At 42.6% G+C, this 21642-nt stretch overlaps 2 protein-coding genes across 2 annotated transcripts in view; one reads left to right on the top strand and one right to left on the bottom strand.

The window, feature by feature from the left end:
* plin1 (perilipin 1) overlaps positions 1–21642 on the top strand; it is a 111440-nt gene that overhangs the window by 33667 nt on the left and 56131 nt on the right. The window lies entirely within an intron of this gene.
* gnrhr4 (gonadotropin releasing hormone receptor 4) lies at positions 8662–20327 on the bottom strand. The gene is made up of 5 exons (XM_061221900.1): positions 20249–20327; positions 19579–19635; positions 17436–18157; positions 9542–9746; positions 8662–9155 (listed from the first exon to the last, which is right to left on the bottom strand). The coding sequence occupies exons 3-5, from the start codon at positions 18012–18014 to the stop codon at positions 8662–8664; spliced, it is 1278 nt and encodes a 425-aa protein (XP_061077884.1). The 5' UTR covers positions 18015–18157; positions 19579–19635; positions 20249–20327.

Raw genomic sequence — 21642 nt, 5'->3', positions numbered from 1 at the left:
GTCGGAGCCTCTTCACTGTCAGATGTCGAGTACGCGGCGAGCAGCTGCAACACTGCCATCTCCTCCGGTGCTTCAGACTCGCTCCGGCGCCCTCGTTCTCCAAGGATGTTTCATACTGTTTTCACTCGTGTCACTCCATTCCCTTTCACACGAATTCAATTCAGTTCAATCAATTTATTTTGTTTTTCTGTCCTGACAGGACCTCGGTGTGAATGGAGTGGTGGTGCAGACTCATTCATTGTTCTTGGCAGAGCCTTGCCCGGGTCGGCCAATTTCTCGCCCCTTTTGTGTGAATTTCTAAATGCCGTGACATTCAGCACGCTTATGAAAGTTTGATATTATAAGGAAAAAAATGCCTCGCTGTGATGACGGGTGTAGTTTTTTCACAGAACCGCTAACATTCAGAAACGCTCTCCAGAGTTGTATTGTTACTGCTGTGTGAAGTAACAGAACTCTCGTTTGTGCTAATGAAATGGCAGAACCCTTGTGTGTGCCTGAATGCTTGGGTCCCGGGGGTTTATAGATATGAAACTCAGCAGAACCCCTGGGGTTAGTGAGCACGTCGTGAGGGAGGTTTATTACTGCTCTGGTGTCTGTGGAGGTCATGCATTATTGAGTTACTGTATGTTGTGTAGCATATCAGAATTATGTTGTTTTCATGAATAATTAGATCAGTGTCCGCTATGGAGAATATGTGTTTTAACCATCTTATTGTAGGTATTTAAGCAACTTATAATTTTTTTTAATTTAATGTTTATTTCAGTAGAGACAATGCCAAGAGACATAGCATCATTACTGCCAGTTTATGCCAGGTTCACGTAGCTGATGCTTATTTTGGTTGGTACATAGACCCACTCTGTTATACAATACTCTACTATACATTATCGGCCAGCTGACCTCTATAAAACTCTATAAAAACTCTATAAGACCTCTAGTAAAAATGACACTTTACAAATTTTTCTGTTTCTTAGCATAAAATGTCACCATTTTACCCTATTTTTAAGCCCAGTTTTATGATGGTCATTGACCGAATTACATAACCAGGAAGCGGGCAATTTTTCTCACCACATTCATCTATGGCTACGGGAAATGTTGAATTATGGCTGCGACATTTGGCCCGTTTTATCCAGCACGTGACTGCTCTTAACACTGCAATCTGTTTTCATCCTCTCTGTGCACTCTCCCGTGACCTTTCTGCCATGGACAGTTCGTATCTGAACCATAAAACTAATCCAAATTTTGACTGCCGTTTAAAAAAAAAAAAATCTTTGACCGAAGTCATTATTTCTAACTCCACCAGTAATGCTTCCTCAGGAGACATTATGAGGACCTTTAGGTCTAAAAGCGATCTAAATTATGAAAATGTTAAAGGGGTAAAACTGTATAGAGCTCTCTCGATAATTAACACTTGTTGCTTAATTATGCTTATTATTTATACAAAATTGCACATTGAATTTCAGGTTCTGGAATATTTGGACTGCAGAAGTACAGCTGTGTTGAACACATAAAAATGCACCTAGAGAGATGCGTATAGAAATGGGGGAACACTGTCGTTTCAGAGATTAGGCATATCCTTTAGTATTCCCACAACATCTGCGCACACTTGCTTCTCCAAATCCGGCCAGCTACTGTGTCTAATTAACCCTGGAGCATCATTTCTCACAATTTTTCATTTTCTTCTGCCGGAGGCAGAGAACAAATGGGTTCCCATCTATGCCTATACATGTGCTGCTGCAGCTGAATTAAGTGTTTTGTTTTGATGCCACAAATACTTTACATGATATTATATATATGTGGTAAAGAGTTCATCATAATTGTTACAGTTTTCTTCAAAATTAACACCCTACAAATCTCAGCGAGTCATACAATTAACTTTAAATAATCTGTAGGTCTTAATAACATGATAAATTTATGAACCTTTCAAATTAGTAACCTTTCACATTGCTAATAGACTTTCAGGACGTTGGATGGATACAGCAGATATGCAAAGAGATTTTTAATAGAATATTTTTCTTTCATTTCCATCTGCGGGAGAATGGAGCACAGGTTCAGGACAGGTTTCTGGCATCAATCATTCAAGACTCTTCAAAGGAATCGTTAGCTGACTGCTGGATAATTAAGCACTAGCAAATATCACTGTCAAATATTATTGGAGTGTTATAATTGTGTGCCAATTTTAATTAGTATTTTTCTTTTCCTTTGAAACTTCTATTAATATTATTTTTGACATTTTTAGTTAAGGTAATTTTTAGTTTAGTTCAGTTTTATTCTAGGCTTAGGAATACATATTTTAAACGGCTGTTGTTTACAGTATATGATCTCTAGGTTACTTCCCAAGCAACCATGTTTGGATTCACCATGCATGACTCTTAGTGGCCTCATAGCAGTTCAATTCCCGACCATCTGTCCAATGTGCATTCCTGCCTCTCACCCAATGCATGCTGGTATATGCTCCAGCCCCCCTGCAACCCTGACCAGGAATAAAATGGTGGATAATGGTGGTTTAATGGAAGTCTGCTCTGTGTAAACTGTATCTACACTTGAGGGCCTGTGTGGGTCTCTCTGTGAGTGAAACGGTAGTGGATGCCCTTCCTGATCACTGTGTTTACTCCGCAGTTTGTCCAACGGTGAAAACTGAGTAAAACACAAGTGCGTCTCTTTCTTGCCGTTCGCGGTCATAGAGGAGGAAGTATGAATGGCAGCGTGGTCGAAGGAAGAACGAGGTGGCCGATTTGCACGTAGCGGTCCGTGGACAAAGCCAGTCGAGGGCGGGCACAGAATCAAAGAAAGGCCGAATAATTGGTCTTGATTGGCAAGAGAGAGGTTTGAGCCTCGTCTCTCCCCCGCGAAAATGAATCGGGTTTGTGGGGAATTCGCTCCAGTCCGTGGAACGGAAGCAGAGAGATGAATTAAGTCTTTGATGGCAGTGAGAGGCGATCTGCTTTGAGATACCTGGTCATTACCTACCACAAAGAGTCAAGACAGACTCATTATCTGAGGCTCAGGGCAGGCATATATCCACTGTATGTGTTGAAAGTACAGTCCATATGTTTCATTTACCCACAGACTATGCATGCTGATTTCCATAATTAGTCCTACCTTCTGGTTGTAAAATTGTGCGAATTAGCAAATCCTGGTGATTTGAACAAAATGCTGGGGAGGAGTGAGCTTGAATATTTAACTTCTGTTAAGGCTGTTTAATGTTTCAGTGGGATGTGGTGAAGGGGTTGGTTAGGGAATATTTGGTTATGAACCTCTTCAGGATAATTTTCTATAGCTAATGGCACTGACTGAACTGTTAATGAAATGAGTAAGCTTACCGACTGTCAAAGATTCTACTATCGATTCCTATCTTATCTACTGTAGCATATTAAAGCCAACATTTCATTTTCTGTCCATAATTAGGAGACATTAAAAATACATTTCACACATTTAAAAACGTTAATGCATTCCGCAGGGGAAACACAATATGTGAGCCAGAGCCTCCTGATTCAAACAATAAATATGAACAGCAAGATGACAAAAATGCATTTATTAACATAAAGAGGCAACTTTAAGCATCAAACGGGCAAACACAATGACACGGCTCATGCTGTACATCTGATACGGCACACTAGGGCACCAAATAAATGCTTCTTTCACACTGACCACAACAATATCTCATTACTGACTATTTCATTATATGCAAATACAAGCAACCCTGTACATTATACCTTTTTATTTTTTTTGTCATGTGACTCAAGAAGAAAAATATCAGGTATTGTTATATAAGCGAGTGCCTGTCTGAATGTAGTTCAAACTGCACATATGAACCCTGCCATACCCACCATTTCCTCTGCATCTGTCCCAACCATTTTAGGCTGGTCCCATGAGTGCCACAGTGCAGTCAGTTCAGTATTTTGGTGGTTTCAGAATATCCTTCCAAAGGTATATCCTTCCAATAGGTTTTTTTTTGGTGATCACGATAATTAAATGAAGTGAGGCCTGAGAGACTGTTAAATATTATTTACCACAATGCACTAGATATATACAACCAAAATTCACGTTTGAAGCAAGCAAAGCTAGTACATGTTAAAGGGACAGTTCACCTCCAAAATGTATGAAAGTATGTTTCCAATTACCCAAAGTTCTATTTATCCGTCCAGATAGTTTTGGCTGAGATGTGATTAATTTTCTAGACTTGACACTGTCAATGTTTTGATCGATGTCATAGCCAGCTGTTTGCTGCGTCTGGCTTGCATATCGTCAGCTGTGAACTTTAGTTATTGAAATTGTGCCAAGACAACATAGTTGGAGCACTTTAGCTCGCAATGTCAGATTACAAAGAAGACATTCCAGAATACTAGTTTACTAATAGCTTACTAGTGTGGGAATGTATACTTGTGCAGTAAACTGCATCTATCAAATCTCAACTGTTTGGCACATCTCTGCGAAACCATCTGGATGGATTAACAGTACTCTGGGCTAGTGGAAACATACTTTCATTTCAACAAAACGTGCTGGATGAATATTGCTGATGGACATTAATTCCAGGTCTCAATGTGCTCCGTGATCGTAGCCCCACTCAAAGAGCAAGTGGGTGGGAGAGAAAGAGGGGTGGCTGCAGAGGGGGTGAGTGAGCAGAAGATGGAAAAAAGGAGAGAGACTGGAAGTGAAGAGAGAGAGAGAATACAGGACAAGAGAAAGAAGAGAGACGGAGGAACATTCCCACGTCCCTCTTGCCCCATGGTGGATCTGAAGCACCATGCTTCTATCCCCTGGTCCTCATCTTCAACAGAGCTGCCAGGCAGTGCGCCAGTGTGGCAAGGCCAACACCACCACATCTTTCAAAACCAGTCCCTCTGAGATTCTGTAAGACTCAGTTTTGTCACTCCTCTTGGTGTAATTCACGAGCAAGCAAGAGCAATATGTATTGAGATATGGCCATGCAGTTGTATTGTCTACACGAGTGCATGTTGAACTATTGGCTCACAAACGTTACGATGAAGTGGTTGCTCCTGCCCAGGCGGTGCCTGGCAGGGACATGTTTTACAGTTGTTGAGTCTCCAGTTAAGATTTCCAAGTGTGTCGATATCCCTGAGACTGTGCGGAGAGGCCGCCTGCTTATAGCGCCGTCGCCCAAAAGGCAGAAATGTCGATCAAATCTCCTGCTGTCCTTAATTTTGACCAATAATTCAATTCATTAATTTTCTTCACAGGCACAGTTTGTAGATTTTAGAAATCTAAATTCGCTGGACTGTGCTACAAAGAAGACATGGACACCCCAGAATACTAGTTTACTAGTAGCTTACTAGTGTGTAAATGTATGTTTGTGCGGTAAATCTATGGACTTTTTTTGTGACCGTAACATTTTGATATAGTCCAGGCTTCTGTCAGAATAAATAACCGTATCTAACCACAGACCTGCAGTCCCTGAAGGACGGGATCGAAGCCCTCTGGGGATGTGGGGTAGTTCTGGGTCTGTGAATCTTTTCCATCTTCATGTTCAATTTCATAAGCCCCTTTCACACGTGCATCTTAACCCGTAAATGTTCCGGCAATGTTCTCTGCCAACCTGACACGTGAATAGATGCATTTCTAGATGCAAGATATTCCAGGTGATTTTCTGGATGTTCTGAACATGCTCCAGAAAAGTCATTTTGGGTTTAGCATGTGCTTTACACTGGTGTTGTACATGGGCTGGAATGGACCATCACGCTGTCCCGCATGTTTTGGTCATAGGAGTACCGACGGTTTTTCTTGTTTAACTTCTGCTACTTCTCATAAACTCTCAACCCCCCCGGTCCACAATCATAATCTTAATTTGATCCTCTTCAATCTCTGTTTTATACATTTAGAAAAATGACATGGCAGGGCCTCTCACTTTCATGGAACTGCTGGGGTTAAATCCGTCTCAAAAACTGATCTTTTTCACATTCCTTGTTGGCTCGCTACCTAGAAAAATAAAAGAATATGCACCACACAATTTAATTACTGTTTGAGAAGAGATGCAGATTTGACCTCTAGGTATTTCTGTATTAAAATACAGATGCCGTTTCGACACCTCAGGAAAGGTTAGGGTGGTTTCCCTCTGAACCTGAAAATCCTTCTATTCATTACAATGATTGCAACATACTACAGTCACTGAGCATGTTATTAGGTATTTATTAGACTTTTTGACTTATTGGTCTTCTGCTTCTGCAGCCTATCAAGAGGTTTGAAGCATAGTGTGTTCAGAGATGCTCTTCTGCACACCACTGTTGTAATGTGTGGTTATTTGCATTACTATCACCTTCCTGTCAGCTTTAACCAGTCTGGCCTTTCTTCTCTGACCTCTCTCATTAACAACACGTTTATGCCCGCAGAATGGCTGCTCACTCAATGTTTTTTTGTTTTCCCCACCATTCTCTGCAAACTCTCGGGACTGTTGTGTGAAAATCCCAGGAGATGAGCAGTTTCTGAGTTTCAAACCATCCTGTCTGGCACCAGCAATCATTCCATGGTCAAAGTCACTTTGTTCACATTTCTTCCCCATTCTGACATTTGGTCTTAAACACCTGAACGTCTTGACCATGTCTGCATGCTTTTATGCATTTAGTTTCTGCCACATGCCTGGCTGATTAAATATTTGCATTAACAAGCTGGTGTACAGGTCTACCTAATAAAGTTCTCACTGAGGGTATATATACAGATAAATGCAAATGTTTTGGGAGAGTGGCACAATTTTTGTTGGTTTGGTTTGGTTCTGTACTCCAGTACATTGGATTTGAAATAAAACAATATGAGGTTAGTACAGACTGTCATCTTTAATTTGAGTATTTGGTATTTGCTTCTAGCCCTTTCCAGCCCTTTGTAAACATTGCATACATAGGGCATTGAATGGCATTGTTGTAATCCAGTTCAATACATGTTTAAAGAAACCACATAAAAGAAATACACACATTATGAATTTAGCCTCATAGTCATTGTTTGATCTCAGAATACAAATTTGATTGGTATAGAGCGTAGACAACCAATTTGACACAACTGTCCCAATACCTTTGCATTTACCTGTGCGTGTGTGAGTGTATAAATGTGAAATAGTGTATGTAAATGTGTGTATGTATTGTATATATGCAAAAATGTGTGTATACAGTACTGCGCAAAAGTCTTAGGCACCTGTATAACATTCTGTACACACAAGATTCTTTCAAAAATAATTCAATGAAAGGTTATAAATAAACGTACTATACATTTTACATTACATTTTAGTAATTTGGCAGAATAGTTAAACTGAATCAAATCAATATTTTTTGTGACAACCCTTTAGCGTTAAAACTGCATCACTTCTCTGAGATAGCCAACGCTGTCCTGCAGTTCTACAGTCAGCAGGGAGGTTGTTCCAAGCATGTTGGAGAACTTGCCACAGTAGTTCTGCAGACTTTGGTTGGCTCCTTGCTTCTGATCTCAGACAGCCTTGATCAAGTTTTTACGTAAAAAGTACTCAATTGCTTACAGTAATATATTACTTTTAAAAATTAAATACACAAATGTCTCTGTAAAATGTAATCTTTTGGAAAATGAATATTTGGAAATCTCAAATGTGTTCTTTTATACTAACACACAAAAAGAAATTTACATGTATATAATAAAGTCTAGGGTGCCTAAGACTTTGGTACAGTACTGTATGTACACTGATGAGCCACTTCACAAGTTTGGGAATGGTTCGTGGAACATCACGAAGAGTTCAAGGTGTTGCCCTGGCCTCCACATTCCCCAGATCTCAATCCGATAAAGCATCTGAGGGTTGTGTCCGATCCGCAGTGGCTCCACCTCGCAACTTACAGGACTTAAAGTATCTGCTGAAAAAACTGATACCACAGGGCACCTTCAGAGGTCTTGTAGAGTCCATGCCTCAGTGGGTCTGAGCTGTTTTGGCGGCACCGAGAGGACCAACAGCATATTAGGCATAATATGTTTCTCTCATATGTTTGCATTAGAATGGAATTCATAGCCAAATCAAGAGCTATTTGTGACAGAGAAGTTCTTCTTGCTCCTGGCTGCTGTGGCCGCCTCTCTATTGCCATGGGAGGCCCATGTCTCCAGGTACCGCTGCACAAAACAGCAGCCCCCCCAGCTTCCCTGACACTGGGCGAAGTCGCATTTTCGGTCTCGTTAATAGTTCAAGAGTCAGCCTCCAGCAGCCATTGAATTAATTATGATTTGTCTAACTTTCCAGGGACCATAATTGAGCAGACGTCTCGGTAATTTGAATTCCCACAGTTGCTGTCTCGCTGCTCCTGTGACGCTGCTTGCTGCTCGCTGCTCACCGACGATGTCTTGCTAATGAATTTCCGGCCGTCATGTATGAATTGTGACAGCCGAATGCACGACGTGTATTGAGACCGTCACAGATGGGCAAGCCGTCAATCGGATGATGTTGAACGTTCCACAGGTGGAGTGAAACCCCAGTGCACCCGTCCTGCATGGTCCCTGTGATTGATTTGTTATTGAGCTTATATTTTTATCCAAAGCGACTTACAGTTAAGAGTTAAGATTAGACCAAGCAGGGGACAATGCGGGGTCTTACTGAAGGGCTCTGCGGAGCTTATTGTGGCTCGACCGGGACTTGAACCACCAACCTTCCAGTTCCCAGTCCATGTACCTTAGCCACTAGCCTGCAGGCTGCCCCGCCCCTGCCCATCATATCATGCTGTTTGGGCTGGACTGGCTGGGCTCCTCCCTTCCATTGCAGCGGACGGTCAGGTAGCTGCCGTAGCAACCGGACTTCCTTTCCGTCTCCTCCTCCACCCCCCCCTCCTCCCGCCTGAGGCGCAGCGGAGAGGACGAGCAGCGGAAGGAGCCGGTGACGTCGGTGTTGTCGGACTCCACCAGCACGGCGGCGCTGTGGCAGTAGCGCTTCACGCGCTTGCGGAGGTGGATGGTGAACAGGCCGTAGGTGATGGGGTCCAGGCAGGCGTTGAACAGGCCGAAGATGAAGAGCATGTGGGTGAGCGAGTGCGACACGGTCTCCTCCAGGTCGTCCGGGAAGAACCAGTACCACAGGCCCAGCAGGTAGTATGGCGTCCAGCAGACGATGAAGGACACCACGATGACGATGCTCATTTTCAGAGCCCGCATCCGGGCTTTGGGGATGTTGTTCTTGGAGCGGCGGAGGTGCACTTCCTTGGACGATGCTGAAACACAGGTTGGGCAGATGTTATTGGACCTGAGCTGGGAGGAGGTGAGGCGTACCCACACTTCATTACATCATAGGTGTAGGGAAAAGGTCAAAAGACTAGGAGAAAGGGTAACTGTGATACTAGTCCAGTAGGGACTATATATTCTCTGCAAGTCCTTTAAAACTGAACATTTTACTGTTTATCCCTTAACGTGATTTATCCCTTAACATGGTACAACGGGACAGCTACTGTACTGGTCCTTTTCAGATAAGACCAAGTTCAAAGGTCTCCTGAACTGAACCTGTCCTCCAAGAGTCTAGAGCACCAGCCTAGTCTGACCTGCGGTAGGTCGTTGCAGGGTCAGTTCACGGCTGCTCTTCAGCAGTGTGAGCGAGACTCACCGTTCCCCTTGGTCATGCGTTTGGAGATCTCTATCAGGATGCGGGTGTAGCAGGAGATCATGATGGCTAGCGGCAGCAGGAAGAGGCAGACGAAGGTGAACATGTTGTAGACGGTCTCCTGCCAGTGCTCTGTGAAGCTACCATGGGTGGAGCACTGAGTGAAGTTGTCCGGGACTGTGACGGTCACGTTGTGGAATAGAAACATCTGCGGAAACGCGGATGCAGAGTTGAGCCAAAGCAGGTGTACATATGTGCACCCTACAGTAAAATCCAGCTCTGCCAGCTTCACCGACTTTGAAAATTGAGCTGCTCAAGCTGGTCATAAGCTGGTCTAGCTGGGTGTGAGCTGGTCAACCAGCTAGTGCTGGTAGCTTGTCTGAGCCAACCAACTACCATCTGTTTCAAAACATAGATTGAACTGGTCAAATCATGTCAAGCTGGGAGTTGGTCTGTACTGGTCAACTGGCTAAACCACATCGAGCTGGTGTGAACTGGTCAACTAGCTGCCAGCTGTATTCAAACCTAGTTTGAGCTGTTTTTTTTTCAGCAGGGCAGGCAGTTGCAGATCCGAAGAGCTCAGGCACACAGAAACTCAGACAACCAACCACATGCACACGTGTAAGTGCGACATACATAAGGACAAGTACTGTAAACACAGATGTGTGTGCTGTCAAAGAGAGGCAATTTTCTGTCCCTTAGCTTTGCCGGAAACCATATTAAATGGCTGCCCTTGGCAGCAGACCAGACCACTGTAAGTGTTATTGCCACTTGTATAAGCCTTAAGGTCTTCCAGATCTCAGCAGGGCTAAACCAGGAGAACGGGCTGCGCGACAGTGTCCTCGTTTTCCTAAAAGTGCACCAATCACTCGTCTTCCGTCCAAACTGACCCCCATGACCCCGGCAGAGTAGCCTGTTCCGTCGTCACTGGAATGACTCATTTCGGACAAAGATGTCTTGCGTCTCAGTGATTTCAATCTCCGCAGGAGCGATGGCACAAAGAACCTGTGGTTTACGTGGAGGCCTGTCCTACAGTGGTGGGGGCCTGTTATTACATAAGAACAGGCAAGCTGTCTGAACTGGCTGTCCTAAACCATTCCATTGCGAACAGAAAGAAATGGTTTCTGTATTCATCCAGAATTTTATTACAATTGTATTATAATGAAAGAACAAACAAATCTAGAACATCATCAAAAATCTGACCTAGCTTTGGAGTATGTGCTAATAATTTACAAGCCAAAGTTGGCAAAAACATTGGCTAGTATGGAATAATTAGACATGCAGACATTGACTAGTTTCAAAAGGTTTTAAAGTTTTTGAATTAACCCTTGTGTGGTGTTCATGATTTATTGTTGTTATTCGGCCAAGGTTCACGGGTCTGGTGGACCCACAACATAATTAGTTTTTAAAACAGTCATAAGGATTTATGACTTTCTCAATTACAAGCAGTATAGACAGCATATATGGTTAATATTTGCCATTTACCTCTGCTAGACCATATTTATTAAAAGTGCTATTTGTTTTTTGTGATAAAATTTAAATGGTAAACAAGCCACATAGAACACGCATTCATGCCGGGGGACACACTATATGAGGGACAGAGTTTGACTGTGCGTATTGCAAATGTATTTCCTGCACTTGACACGTGTACTGTGTTTTCCATGCAACCTAAAATGGTGAAAACCCTTCAGGAATTTTACGAACACCTCTCTTTCTCTCACTCTCTCTCACTGATGCTCCTGGCCACAGATTCTCCCATCCTTAACCCCTTATGGGCAGATGCGACCTGTGCGTTACATCTCCCTGAACAGACGGATGCAACGCCAGGGTTGTATTTGACCATACGACGGTTTTTCAAGACACATGATCGGTGAAATGCATTGTGATTCCTAGGTCTTCCAATGGGTTTTCTATACTGCGCCTATACGTGTCCATAATGGTTTAGGCAGCATACTCATGAGCACAACGTTCAGGACACCAGGGATGTGTCGGCCAGGAATACAAACTTGGATGTTCTGCAAAGTCAAAAGCTGAGTTGGGAGCTCTGTCTGGCTTGTTTCTTCATAGTGTTCCTGCCATCATCAGCTTCCTCTTGAGGAGCTCCTGCCCCAACTTGTGCAAAGTAGAAAGTTATGGCATGTGATGTTTTAGCCATGGAGAGCCTGCTCATGCGCTGGTCCTGGGCCTGGTTGAGAGTCGGTCTCATCCTCTTCTTCAAGCTCACTGTCAGACTCTAAATTGACAGAGACATGATGCTCATATTCAGACTGAATATTATATTATTTTTCTATCACGCAGTCATCCGATGAGATTGACAACTGTATCTATTGCCGTATCTGCTGCTTTATTTGAGGTACTGGGTGCTGACGTTTTTGGCGAAAATATGAGCCAATTGCCAAGCATCCCATTCCGAATTTGTCACCTGCTCGAGTCAATTATTAAACTATAACATGAATTCAGAAGACATTCAGAAGACTCACCGGGGAAGATACCCACAAGCTATCTTGCAGGGGGGGAAGGCGTGCATCTAAAATAAATTGGTGACCTTTCTCAGTCATAGACCTTCAGCTCTAGTTTACTTATAGATTAATTGCTGTTCACTCAACTGTGGGCCTTTTCTTAATGCTAATCTGTCTTGAATACTTCCGAGGCAAAAATGTTCCACTGAGAGTGTCTTCATGCCATGCAGATGATCCCTCCGAGTCATCGCTGCTGAAATTACGTTTAATTTGACAAAGTGAATTTAGCCAATGCTTATTACCGACCTGTTCTAACAGCTAGCCCAAAGCTAACTGCTCATAAAAAGTGCAGATATTTGACCAGAGCCTCATATGGCATGGTATGAAAATACACTAGGAAAAGCCCCGTGGGAAAAATACCACCGCTTGCTGGAATGTACTGGGTCGTGGTAGCAAAGGATGCATTATCCCTGCCTGGATGAGCCAGCTCTGCGCTGGATGCAGACGTTTTTCACATTATTAAACCATGAGGTGAGAAAATGAGGACTGCACTTTGCACGCCTCGCTGGTTATTGACGTCTGACCTTTCGAGGTGTATGGCCGCATCCTGTAACACCTGCTCACTAGCCCCCGGCCCTGTCACAAACCCTCTCCAAGGCTTTACATATCGGTCTGACGGAGGAGAAACAAAGAGAGGTGAGCTAAAAAAGCCCTGACTTAAGCAAGCCTTCTCTCCCTCCCGAGTCACGCACACGCACACACAGGACCAGGACGTACTGTAGCGGTGAATGAGGACCTGGAGATTAGGGAAATTACCTCGAGCGCTAGCATGTAAGGCTTTGAATGTGGGGAGGATGGAAGGATATTGAATTGATTTTACAATAAGCACGATGAACAGGCGATAGAATTCGAGGGCGGTATGTACCGTTGACCTGGCAAGGACGTGGGTGTCAAGAGTTTTAAGCCACCTGTGATTCAAGGATGAACAACAAACAGTCATGACTAAGAGTAGAGAGAGGGCCATCGATGAGCTCCAGCCCCACCCTCACCGTGTTCCTGAGACATGTAACTGTAAATCTGCAGCTGGAGTAAATGTGGAGATCCACTTTAACTTTAGGATTCAAGATTCCTTATTTTACTCAGCCTCAAACTTCAATTACTGTATGGTGCCTTCAAGAATAGCACTTAGAACAGAAGAAGTAGAGTGCATTTTTACTGAATACTGTGTTGAGTTGAGTAAAATACAATGTTGGGCAGTGAAACTGCAGTCTCTGATAATTTATTTCAAACATACAACCCAGCTGCATCTGAACTTAGGTTTGATATATCGGCCATATGGCAGTGCAGTCCAAAATAATCTATTCTTACCAATAGCCACATTGCCAGCTTAGTCTACAGTCTACTTTCGGCCAAAAACGTACATGACAGAAAGGCAAATTAACCATAATATAAATGTAACATAAATGGGGAAAAAAAGGAACTGAAATTAAATAATTATTTCAGAAGAAGAAATTAAATGAACCATTTAACTCATGATGTGTTGCGTTTTGACAGCAATACAGTGCAGTTATACAGCCTTCAAAGCTCATCTATTACACAGTTAAGAAGTGGAAAATGTGTGTGGCATTAACAGACGTGCATTCTATGAATATATATATATACCTCAAAGCCTCCCCACTCGCTGCCTTCCTACCGCTACTCCACTCCTTTGACCTCTCCCTGTAACACTCTCCCCCAACCCACAAGGCGGGGAACCTCCTAGACCTGGTCTTCGTGAGGTACTGCTCCTGCCCTGATTTCACAGTTACCCCTCTGCATGCATCTCACCACTTAATTTCCTTCTCCCTCCCTCTTGCTCCCCATCCTCCCTCCCCTCCTCCCACCCCCCGCTGTGTCAGTGCGGCGTCACCTCGATACCCGCTCAACCTCTTCCCTCGCTTCCACTGTCGCCGCCTCTCTCCCCTCCTCTCGAATCCTTCTCTAGCCTCTCCACCGGCTCCATCTGCCTGCTTTCATCTCTGTCCTCTGCCTTTGTTCCAAGGCCCAAGGCGTTGTGCTGTATAAAAGCGATTTTTCGATATATTTTCAATTGTCAGATTAATCAAATAGGCACAAGTCCTTATCTTTGTTGTAGCCTTAGCACTAGAAGGCCCTCTTGGGTCTTTCAGTGCACTTGTCCCTGGTTGTGGGTATGCACTTTGTTGTACGTAGCTCTGAATAAGAGCGTCTGCCCCATGTAATGTAACGTAATATAGTGTTTTGTCCCCGCCGAAACACCATTATTGTGCTTCACTGGTCCACTGGTCACTGGAGTATTTAAACTGCATCTGAATATGAATGACTCCATGCTGTGCTCTTCATCAGTTGGTACATCTAACAAATCCACAGGCAGGTTGTGCCATACCAAAGGCGGTTTAAAGTGGAGGATTCTTGTTTAATACACGGTCCAAACATCAAACCTTCCATTTATTCCATGTTCAGCATTGGGGAGGTTTTGCGGATAGTGCTGTGCTTAAGTGGGATTCGGTGTTACCGGGGAATGGCTATGTTGTCAGCTTAGAGGGAGAGGATAAGAGCTGTCAGATGATATTTATGTGAGGAAACATGTAGGTGTAAATGTAACACAGACTTGCCTGGGGGTTAAAGCCTCTAATGCATCTGTAGGACTGCCTATTAACATTCAAAATGACATCACTGCGCACCCCTGTAGAAACCTTTTGAGGAATGAGTTTAGGGGAGGAAACCTTTGCTACTTTCTAAAACTGGAAATGCTGAGAAAAGTTTAAGTACTGTATACCTCACCCAAATGCATTGCAATTTCACCCTCTATTATAATAAGTCTTTCATTTCTTGTCTTTCAAGTCTTATTACAATATATCCTGCATTGTGTCATTCAAGAAAACATTTCAATTTCACAAATGCCAATGTTTTATCAATTGAAGTCAGAACAGCAGTCCATTTTCACCAATTCAAAAATTGAATTGGATCGCCTTATATTGGAGAAAATCTATTTTTGTTGTGCAAGAGATTCAATGGCAGCTTCTAGTATAGTGATGGTCACTATGAATTCTTTTCAACACACATTGTAATGATTCCATGAAATTGTATTTTAATCGATCTCCATACTGATTGAGTCTTTGCTTCGGATGTGCAGTGGGGTCCAAAAATTTGGGCACCCCTGGTTTAAATGTGTGTTCCGATGAATCTGTACTTGATCGAAAGAAACCTGAACTGTAAATGGTACAGAGTTAAATATGCAAATTTTAAAGCAAGATTGTTTTTTCTTTTCATTTTTTTCTGTTTTTAATTATAAAAAAGGGCCCTTTGCAAAAGTTTGGGGACCCTTTTGGATTATTCTTTGTTACTTTTTAAAAGGATGACTACTAAGGCCCAGACCCAGGTGATTTACTTGTTAGGCCTTCAATGAGTCAGGTGTCTGGTGTTAACAACCATGGGTTATTCTAAACAGTTGTCCAAGGATTTCAGAATAAAGATGGTTAATTTCCACCAAGAAGAAGAAGGCTACAAAAACACTCTCAATGTTTCAAATTACCTATTTCCACTGTCAGAAACATTATGGAAAATGGAAGATAAATGGAACAGTTGAAGTCAAGGCATGGTCTGGAAGTCCAAGAAAGATTTCAGATAGAATGACCTGAGACCTGGTGAGAAATGCTCAGAAGAATTTGGACATAACTGCAAAAGAGTTGCAAAAAAGAGTAGCAAATACAGGATTGGCTGTTAACAGGACTACAATACAATATAATTTAAACAAGAAAGGCCTACATGGAAGAGTTGTCAGAAAGAACCACCTCAACACAATATTAAACATCTGAAGTTTGCAAAAGAAAACATTGAGAGGCCTGAAGCCTTTTGGAACAATGTGCTTTGGACACTTAACTTTTTGGCCACCACCAAAGAAGCTAAGTTTGGAGAAAAAAGGGTGAAGCCTTTGTTAACTGTTAAGCATGGAGGTGGATCCATTCTTATCCACCAAATATCAAGAAATCCGAGGCTAATGTTCAAAGGTCAGTCCAGACATTGAAGTTGAAGAGAGGTTGGGTATTCCAGCAAGACAATGATCCAAAGCATACCTTGATCTCAAACATGCTGTACATACAATGAGGCCAAATAATATTTGAGCTAGAGGTGTTCTGCCTGGAAGAATGGGGAAAAATTCCAAAAGCAAGAATTGAAAGACTCTTCTACTGGAAGCTGTTATAGTTTCCGGAGGAGGAGTTACAAAGTACTAACTGACAGGGATCCCAAACTTTTGCACAGGGCCTTTTTCCTTTTTTATTATTTTGAAACTGTAAAAAATTAAAAGACAAAGTAATCTTGCTTTAAAATCTGAAGAAATGTGTCATGTTTAGCATACTATTTAGAGGTCAGGTACTATTTAGAGGCTTCTGTTCATTGGATATTAATTGTAAACGGCATTTTGACCATGATTGCCAAAATGTTTGCACACCACTGTACAAGTAGGACACATCTTACTTTATCTGCGCTGAAACCCACCTGATACCACCAAAACATAATACATTATGGCACTAATTCTGCCCATTATGTGCAAATGCACTAACACTGCTTTTTTAAAGTGGAATTAATCTTGAAGTAGCTGCACTCAAGCTAAATTTATACTGCATGGAATTATCTTGTTTTCTTTGAGTGCGTTCATATTAACTCGCCTGTAATTAAACATCTGAAGTGTTTGTCCAAATTAACATTTTGTTTTGAAATTAGGATTCTGAAATAGCAGCGTGTTCTGTCCTTAACCCTCCCATTTAGTGTTTGACATCTCTTAGAAATCTATTAACCTTGTTTCAAATTGATACGGTATGATTTCTCATTTTATAATTTGGTCCTGTACCAACCTTTCATACAAATGTGTTGTGTATGGTTCTTTTGACCATCTGTAATTGTATAAAATAAGAAAATATACAACCATTTTTATTTTTATCTCCGATTTCTTTGCGGGTGATTCTGGTAGCACTTTCCCATACAGGTGCTTTCATTTATTGTACCTTTCGGCTGTAAAATGAGATGTTTCTCACAGATTTTTCATTTTATGGATAAAATGCTAGTCATTTTGGCAATGATAAGAAGGCGAAAACCAAAGTGTCAAGATATTTATATTACAATAATTGTGTGTTTATTTAAACAGTTGGGCTCAATTAGATCCAAAACATAAAAGCGGTGATAAAATCTTAACATAATACCAGGGTTAAACCAACATGCTGACAGAAAGGTGCACATTGGTCAAACCCACACTGAGACTAACCTGCGTAGCTGACAGAAATGTACCGATTGGTCAAAACTCACACTGAGACTAACCCGCATAGCCTGCAGAAAGGTGCTCATTGGCCATGCCCACACTGAGACTAACCCGCATAGCCTGCAGAAGGGTACTCATTGGGCAAACCCACACCGACACTAACCTGTGGGACTGACAGGAAGGCGCTCATGGCCCACGCCACGGCCAGCATGACCTTGTTCTTCTTCTTGGCCTCGTTGATGGCCAGCGGGTCCAAGATGGCGGACTGGCGGTCCAGGCTGATCACCACGGTGACGAAGGCGCCCGAGTACATGGCGAGCAGCTTGAGGAACATGAGCAGGCGGCAGGCCAGGTCGCCCGCCAGCCACTGCACCGTCACGTTCCACACGGCGTCCAGAGGCATCACCACGAAGGTCACCAGGAGGTCGGCCAGCGTCAGGTTGATGATGAGGATGCGCACGTGCGACCGGCGCTTGTGGGAGGTGCTGGCGGCCCACAGCACCGCCAGGTTGCACACCGCCGACACCACGCACAGCACCAGGGTGATGACCACGCGCACTTTGGCGGCCGTGGAGAAGGTGGGCAGCTCTTCGCCCGCCGCAGCGCTCCCATTGCCAGGCGTGAAGGCCACCGCCTCCCAGCTGCCATTGGGCGGGGCCCCGGAGACGGTCTGGCGGAAAGTTGTGAACTCGGGGCCATGGGAGGAAGTGTTCATTTCGACCGTGTACGCGCGAAACACCATCTCGGCCAGGGTCCAACCCCTCCCCGGTCAGGGGGGGGCGGTGTGGGTTGTGGTGAAGTCGGGGTAAAGTCGGGATGTTTACAAACGGTGCATTGGCTGCCCGCAATGACCTACAGTTAAGACGGTTAGATGATTTGAATGACCTGGTGGAAAAAAAACCCAATACAAATATTATCATATTATTCTCATTTAGGTGTTTGTACAAATTGGTGAGTGAAATCACATATCCAAGAATGATGCTTGCTTTCTCTGGTCATGGTTGAAGCTTGGTTAGTACTCATTTACTTGTTTAGTATTTGGACAATCCTGGTAAAAATAGACTGCTGCTGCTTGTGTTGTTGCTTGCTACCCCAGTACGAGGCAGTCTTCATACTGGACCAAGAAGAAAACCAGAGCCAATGATGGTGCCGGCACTGAGGGAAAGAACATTTTTGGATCCCCCCAAATTTATTAATTAATTCATGAACAAGTCATAAGTTAGGATGCATACTTTTATAATGCCTAAAAGCTAGTATTGTTATACTCCAACAAGCAATAAATGAAAAGACCGTTCAAAAAGAAATAGAAATTTACCTACACTGTAATTGAAAGCATGTTCATGAACATTCAGCATGTGGATTCCTCGAGGGTTACGGAGGATAGTGAGTCAGGGCACATACCCGAACCAAAGAACTAGCCAATTGGGAAGTAAATAACATAACGGGATACACGACATGCTAACATCGATCCAGCTCAAAGAATTCAACACTGCAAGTCCAGTAGAAGCCTACATGTATGGGTAAGCTAGAGCTAAAGAAACTGGAGAATGAACATGCACATTTTAGGCTGCGACTGCGGGGCGGTTGAGTCATTTATTGATGCCTTTTTAGCCATCTTGTGGTGAAAACCAGGTACTGTCACTCGATAAAATTGGGCTGTTCAGGCTATGGGTGAGTGAGAGGGGAGAGGGGTGTCACATAGTTAAATGGGTGTTCGAAAATGCATGATTTGTAACGCACCAAAGTCCATTTGTCCCACCTAAGAATATTTTCAGGAATACATTTTGGATCCAAAGTTATGAGTAATTCACATTGCAAAGTATTGTGCTTGTTATTTTAACTTTTTTTTCATTTGTTCAGTAGAAACGAAATGCAGATAAATCAGTAGTCAAATCCAAAAGCAGCTATGTTTTACGGATGTGCGTCTGAACTACAATACTTGCAATCAGTGAATGCACCTACCTAGTTGTACTCACTGCCATTAAACATAGTAAGCAGTACTTTTCGGAAAACGGTAGGCAAAATTTCAAGTTAATATTTAGTTGCCACAGTATGAGAAATTGGAGAATGGGATAGTGCACGAAACCTATTATTATGGGTAATATGTCTACATGCCGATTTGGAATGACAGCGTAAATATAGCGACAACTTGTTTTGCTGGCAACATAACCTGTTGGTACATTTATGTAGGCGATGTATGTCGTTTCTCCTTATTAATTTATTAATTCGTTATTCATTAAAGGATCAATTACCTTTCCAAACACTGAATTTGTTTAATGTAACGATTATGTAAATAAATTACTCACCTGGAACCCGATGTCAGCTGTTTTGTTTCGGTTGTGTAATGACCTTGAAATTGGATCCTGGTCCACACATTCACAAGGAATCAGTAAAGAGGGAGATTGAAGAGTCCAAATTAACTTTTCTTACCAAGTTGTCTGAGCGGTTAGGTAAAACAAGGAATTCAAACAAAACGACATATAAAGGCAGACGAATTCACATCGGCAATTTGCCAAACAAGTCCAGTTATAACACCTGTTAGCCCGGTACCTGATGCATCGTTTTGTAAGATCCTACTAACTGCAACAGGAAAGCTTAAAACGGTGGATTCAGTTAAAACGCCAAATCCCCAAACTCCCGAGCCGTTGATGATTATTTTGTATCCAAGTTTTGTCAGCCACTGCATGTGTACCTATAGGCTAGCTACTGCAGAAATCAAGAAAAAGGCGTAACGGAACTAAAATGCATTACCATGTTAAATTGGTAGGCTACGTGTTGGCTACTTTGTACATGGGGTTAAAGGCTGTGAACTACCAAAAACAACTGAATAAAAACTAAAACGTGTCTTTTTACAGTCTCCCCAATGTAGCCCATCACTCAGTTTGGCTGTCTGTCGTCTCATAATCTACAGAGCGCAAAGTGATGTCCGGAGTGATGTGATGCTGAGTGCTACCACCAGCCTCTTTACATCTTTACCTCTTGGGCGCCCGCTTCCCTTTGCGCGACTATTCTACCTCTGCCATTCCTTGGGTACCGCCTTCTTCGTGTCTGTATTATTACCAAATTAAATGCAGCTTTTCTTTGTATGTCTTCTGTTGCCAATTATGGATATTGGTATGCACGCGGTGCCTTGGAAACTTTAGCTAATGTTTACAATATATATGTCTTTCTGATGTCTAATTATAGGAAGGAGAGGGAGAGAAAAAAAAGAGGGGTGGCCATCGTTAATGACCAAACTTGGTTTTTATGTAGCTATGTTCGCCTTACATAATGCACGCTTACGTCAAACGTTTTAATTTATTTCAGGCGAACATGCACGTGTAGTTGTAAACCTCCTTCATTAGACAGAGCGCCCAACTCCTTGTGTTCTGTAGGCTACAGTCGGAGAAGAATGCAACTGTTGAATTAATATAATGTAGAATGAAAGAGACACTTTGCATATGGATGAACCAGTGCTATTGTTTGTTGATCATTGTCAGCGCCAGGAAATAATTTTATGTTGATTTGGTATAGAGAATCGGAGACAATCGAGGTGACTTCATGCATTATTTTAGGCCATACATTGTTCGGTATTATGAGTGGCTGAAACCCCGATGGCGCTACAGACGCGTGTGTAGTGGGAGACCGCTCAAGGGAGCCTCCTTTTACCTGAAAATAAAGGTTAACTCCTGCGTCAGAGAATAGAAACGCATGGCAATGCATCCAGCACCCTGTGCATCTGTCAATAGGTCTATGGGTCGTTCTTAATACAGACAAGTTCTTACACCAGATTTAAAAAATATATATATACGAGTTTGTTTAGATCACTTTGTCACTTGCAAGCTCACTTTTAATGCGTTATATCTTAACTCCTCACATTCAAGCTAACCGATGAGCTGAAAATTCCCAAGGACCAGATTTATTTTTATTTTTATCAAGGTATTTACAACAAAATACGAAATGTTGTGGTACCATAATATATCCTAACTGGTTATATCTTAACTCTTTTGGACGTAAATCATTACGAAGACGAGTGGCTAATCGATGATAAACGGGTCTCCACGCAACTACTGTCTTCCATTTGGCATCGTAGCTAGTAGTATGCTATCATGTCCATAAATGAAACCTCTACTTTATTAGCGAGTTGCAAAATGCCATGGTGTTACCGAAAAATGATTCTAAAATGTTTTACCGTCTGTGTCTGTGTGGTTACACCTGCTGCGTGTATGTGTAGGCTATAGGACTGTTAGCTAGCTAGTTATGTTGTTAGCTTATATCCATTGTGTTACCGCTTTTATGTTAGTTATGCATAAATCAAAAGTAGACTCTTAGTAGTAGGATTTGAAGTTATTTGATAGCTAACTAGGCTACATTTGAGCTGAAGTAGGTTA

This window comes from Conger conger, chromosome 15 (genome assembly GCF_963514075.1).
Source record: "Conger conger chromosome 15, fConCon1.1, whole genome shotgun sequence".
NCBI lineage: Eukaryota > Metazoa > Chordata > Actinopteri > Anguilliformes > Congridae > Conger > Conger conger.
Note: the sequence above shows the minus strand (reverse complement) of the source record. Positions and strands in the feature narration are given on the sequence as shown.

Coding starts and splice junctions, on each gene's coding strand:
- gnrhr4 (XM_061221900.1), bottom strand. CDS start 18,014: ATGGTGTTTCGCGCGTACACGGTCGAAATGAACACTTCCTCCCATGGC. Junction 9,747..17,435: donor CCTTCCTGTCAGTCCCACAG/GTTAGTGTCGGT, acceptor GCGTTTCCGCAG/ATGTTTCTATTCCACAACGT. Junction 9,156..9,541: donor ACGCATGACCAAGGGGAACG/GTGAGTCTCGCT, acceptor CCTGTGTTTCAG/CATCGTCCAAGGAAGTGCAC.